Below are 5,000 nucleotides of genomic sequence, written 5' to 3'. Positions count from 1 at the left end.
CACACACAGTGGATTGATACCATCTCACATCGCCAGCGAAACACACAGAGACCATCTCTGAACAACCAATCAAAAAGCAGATATAATCTCAGAGTTTCTTTTGCTCTACCACTCTGATCCTCCTCTCTATTATAAATAAAGGAAAGAAGAGAAATATGATGGGGGAGCATGAAGGGTGAGGTGAGGGGCCATGGGGAGGGAAGGTCGGGGGGGGGGTGTTGTCAGTGCAGACCAAGGCTTCTCTAGAGAAGTCAAGACAAGAAAAAAAGAAGTCTTCCCTGTGTGCCTACGTCGTTCTCCCTCAGAGAGAAGGGAAAAATCTAATTATCGAGCTCCTAAAGATCTCATTATTGGCTCAGGTTCATTTGCATGTGTGAGAGCAGCCCAGCAGGAACCAACCTGAGGACGGCCATTTTGTTCCTGATGTGAGCCACTGTGTCACCGTACAGTACAGCGTATACTTGCCACCTAAAGAAATGACCAGATTAAATTTCTGGTTCCACTCACTTGCAGCGCTCGATCACCCTCTCTGTGGCCGACGGATGATTGCTTCAATTACAGCAACTGAGTGCAATTTCTGCAATTTAAAAATGATCCTGAAGACGGAAATTATAGTACTTAAGACATTTCTATGCACCTCAGTAGCCAGGTTCGCTCTGAAGTAAACTGCTTCAGTGCTGCTGCTGCACAAATAACTGGCCTACACTGTGCTTTGGTGTTTGTGTCTGTGTTTATGACTGTGACACACACACACACACACATCCCCCTTGGATTTACATGTGTGTGTGTGTGTGTGTGTGTGTGTGTGTGTGTGTGTTGGCAGGGTGTGTGGGGCCATGTGAGCTGACAGCTCAGACAACAGAGATGTAGCGTAGATGCCCTAGAGAGAACAGCGAGGGTACCCGGGCCAGGCACCAACAAACAAGACAGAGATGGAGAGTGAAGAGGTGGTGTGGCGTGTGTGTGTGTGTGGTTGTGTGTGTGAGAGAGAGAGAGAGAGAGAGAGAGAGAGAGAGAGAGAGAGAGAGAGAGAGAGAGAGAGAGAGAGAGAGAGAGAGCAAGAAGACAGTCAACGGTAATATTTCTTTAATATAAGAGATGTAGGCATGAGTTGTGTCAACTACATGTGTGTTGGACCTGTGTTTGGCCCAATTTATGTGAGACTGCTGTCACAGGTTAATCCCCTGTCAACATGGACACAAGTGGACTTCCATACACTTCCATGCTAACCAGCAGATTTACACTACAGTTGAACGTTCAAAGCTTTTCTAGCTTTTCAGAAAATGAGTCAGAAAATGAAAAATATTCAAACATAAAAATAATTATAGGCCTATTCCCCGCCTGCTGACCACAGCGGAGTAGTGTTCAACATGCATGTGACCTAGGTCAGGAGGAGGGTCTGTTGGCAAACACTGACCTATCTGGATCAACTGCCACTGTAGATTTATACAACGTGTGGTGGTATGAAAATGGTGAAGCAAGGGAATCCAGACACAAAGACACAGAGTTAGAGTGAATGACTGAACTAGTGAATCTCCTTTTAGGGCCTCATTTTGTGTTGATTTATGGTATAAATGCAATTTTAATCTGTAGAATATTTTAACATTCATTTTATTTTATTACTCCCCTCAAAGTCACCATGTAATATCTACAGCCAGTTTCTATCCTAAGTAAATAAAGTGATTCTGATTCCAGTCCGTGTTTTGATTAAAGTGTAATCCGCAAGATCCCTTTTTTAAATTTTTTATCCCATTTCTGACATCTTCAGTAATGAGCAGGCATTAAGTCAGTTGCACTTCCCAGAGGTCACTACCCGACGCATGAATTTGATGTATTATTATTTGCACGTATCCTTTGCAGCATATCACTCTACTGGAGCAAAGCTGCAAATAATTACCTTTTATCGAGACGTCCTGTGCAGGATTATTACCTTTACATGTGGAAAGTTTCCCATTTTTACCATGAGCACCTCACCAGCTTCACACACACCACAAGTGAAACCTGACCTTATCCCTGCTTCTGACTCACATCCGTCTTTCTCTCTTGTCCATGTCTTTCTTCATTTCCCAGACTGCGACGGTCCAGCTGTTTATCATGTGGCACGTTAATGAGAAGAGCAGTGCAATAGCCAGACTGCTCGCTGCTCTATTATACCCATGGCCCCACTTTATTGATATTACATGCAGCTACAAATCACACTAGTGCACACTCTGCACATCACATCCTTGTAAGAAACTGCCAGAGGTAATGTCACATGTGATATTTACAGTATCTACATAAACTCATAGTAAAAACGTGTGTGTGCTTTCTGTGTGTGTGTGTGTTCTGTCTTTATGTGTGTTTGTGTGTGTCTCCTCAAGTGTCTTTCAGTGGGGATCCTGCACTCCAGCTAACCCCACTCTCTCTGCTTACTGTGGAATTCAACTCTGAAAACAGCTCGCTACCCAATCACTCCACAGGCCTCACTCTCACACACACACACACACACACACACACACACACACACACACACACACACACACACACACACACACACAGTTGCAGACACACTAACAATGATACACACATGCACTCACAGAAAGAGAGAGCTAAAGACAGAGGGAGAGAGAGGGGGAGAAAAGTACGCGCCTATATCACACAGTGTAGTTGACGTGGCAGGTTGGTGAAGGCAAAGCTGGAGCAGCCAGGAGCTTAATAATATACAGATTCTGACAAAGTCAAAGTCAGGACGGTTGTGTGTGTGTGTGTGTGTGTGTGTGTGTGTGTGTGTGTGTGTGTGTGTGTGTGTGTGTGTGTGTGTGTGTGTGCGTGCGCTCTGACCTGCACAGGGCTCTGTTTGACCTCGTTGCTGCCAGGGGAGTTGAGTCCAGAGGCCTGCTGGAGGAGGAACTGTCTGGCTGCCTGGATCGCCTAGAGAGAGAAATGATAGGATGTTGTCATACACATATAGAGTCACATTTCTTTCAGTATTTAAACACAACACACTCATTAAAGTGACACACCACTCAGAGATATGTGTGTATGTTCAGTTTCAAACAACCCAGAGCCATACAATCAAACTTTTATGATTCAGATAAAAGACGAACACAGAAACCCTCCCTCGTTCTGGCCACTCACTGTACCCTCTCTTTTTGCCAAGCTGTCAGCTCTGGTTTCCTCAACTTGAGACGTCCACCTGGCACACACACAGCATGCTCAAGTATCTGCACTTGTGTGTGTATGTGTGTGTCTACGTGACTAAATTAGTCCCCACTCATCCAAAACCTTCTTTCACTGCAATCTCTGTCCATCTCTTCTTTCCATTCTTTGTCTCGCCCATCTGTTTCACTCTCTCTCTCTCTTTCCTCCTCCTCCTCCTCTTCCACCTCCTCTCTTTTCAGAGGAAGGTGCAAAGTGGGATTTCCACATCCTCTGAGGCAAAAGTGTGTCAGCACAACTTCATGTGTGTCAGTTGCTCTGTGTTTGTGCGTGTGTCAGAGTGATGTAAGGAACCATTTGCCCTGATGTGCCCTAAAGAGCTGTGACTAACCACCACCCACCTCTCCGTTCCCCCTCCTCTTCCCGTTCCTCTCCTCTCTACCCTCCAGTGCTGTCTATTCAAACCAATGACACCATTGCTCACTAGCTCTTGTCTTCATTCGTTCACGCTGCCCTTGAGTGTTGCCGATTCATCCTTTCGACACACTGTTACCTCTGCCATTCCTCCCACTGTCGCTCCTCTTCTTCTCTCCTTTTTTCCCTTCTTCCTCAGCCTTAATTATATTATAAACTGTGTAAATGTCTTCCACTATCTCAATGCTTTGCTTTGTTGTTTGTTGCAGTGTTAAATACTCGAGCTCCCTTCTAATGAGACAAATCAGTCCCTGAGGGATAGACATTTTTGTTGGAATGACTGAAACGCTGAGAAAACGAAACAAGAAAACATGCATGTCAAAACACATGAGTCGCCTCTGCACTTACTGTAAGTGCATTTTCACACACACACACACACACACACACACACACACACACACACACACACACACACACACACACACACACACACACACACACACACCCTCATGACAGAGGGGAGACAGCAGGATGCACATTTGCTTCCTCTGACTCAAAAGGGGAAAGGTTCCTTAGTAAATATTGATTTATGAAAGTCTGTGTGGGTGTGTTATGTGTGAGTGTGTGTGTCTGCGCGCGTGCATGTGCGTGCACATGGACACCACAAATTAACGGCCAGAATGAGGGATGTTCTTTACCATGGAAGCTCTTTCTCAACCACGCAGCACGAGAAATTCGTTTTTTTATCTCGCAACTTCTGAAGAATGTAACACTGCGAAACAATGTAGCACACACTGTACACTGTCACATATTTAATGATTTGTCAAATTAGAAGCATGCGCACATTAAGAAATGTTTAATTTCAAAAACAGAGAGGAGAAATTAGAGGGAGACAAAAAGCGAGAGAAGTTCTCTGTGCAGTCGGAGTGATGAAAACCATCTGTTTCAAACACACTTGCTACTTTTGCTGAGACCGCAATTAAAACACACACACACACACCCACACGCACACACACACACAGATGTGGCTGTGGATGTGCCTATACAAACACACACATGCATACACACACACACACATGTATTTTAACACTTTAACAAAAATCTTGGGAACCCCCTCCCATTTACTGGTTTGACCTCAGCATTAAAGCAGGAACAGACATACACACACACACACATAGCAACACCAAAAAAACACAACCGCCCAGTTTGTTGGCATGTGGTGTGAATTACTGCTTGAACACCCTGTCTGCCCGAGAGTGAGAGTGTGTGTTTGTCTGTGTGTGAGTGTGTGCGTGCGTGTGTGTGTATATATATATGTGTGTGTTGGCAGGAGTTGGGGAGGCATGTCTGGCAACAATAAGGGACAATTCCACCCAAATTACCACCCTGATTACCACTATATTAAAGAGCCATTTATGGCTTTCATAAACGCTAAAACCAAGCAGAGG

The 5,000-nt window shown here is 44.8% G+C and overlaps 1 protein-coding gene across 5 annotated transcripts in view; it reads right to left on the bottom strand.

The window, feature by feature from the left end:
* foxp4 (forkhead box P4) overlaps positions 1-5,000 on the bottom strand; it is a 213,843-nt gene that overhangs the window by 38,120 nt on the left and 170,723 nt on the right. For 4 of the 5 annotated variants that reach the window (XM_034585257.1, XM_034585258.1, XM_034585259.1 and 1 more), the window contains one exon: positions 2,821-2,910. In XM_034585257.1, the coding sequence (XP_034441148.1) occupies positions 2,821-2,910 (90 nt within the window). Of the gene's footprint in view, positions 1-2,820; positions 2,911-3,117; positions 3,346-5,000 lie in introns of those variants that run through there. The other variant, XM_034585261.1, reaches the window with a different exon arrangement.

The sequence above is a fragment of the Hippoglossus hippoglossus genome, chromosome 5, assembly GCF_009819705.1.
Source record: "Hippoglossus hippoglossus isolate fHipHip1 chromosome 5, fHipHip1.pri, whole genome shotgun sequence".
NCBI classification, from domain to species: domain Eukaryota; kingdom Metazoa; phylum Chordata; class Actinopteri; order Pleuronectiformes; family Pleuronectidae; genus Hippoglossus; species Hippoglossus hippoglossus.
Note: the sequence above shows the minus strand (reverse complement) of the source record. Positions and strands in the feature narration are given on the sequence as shown.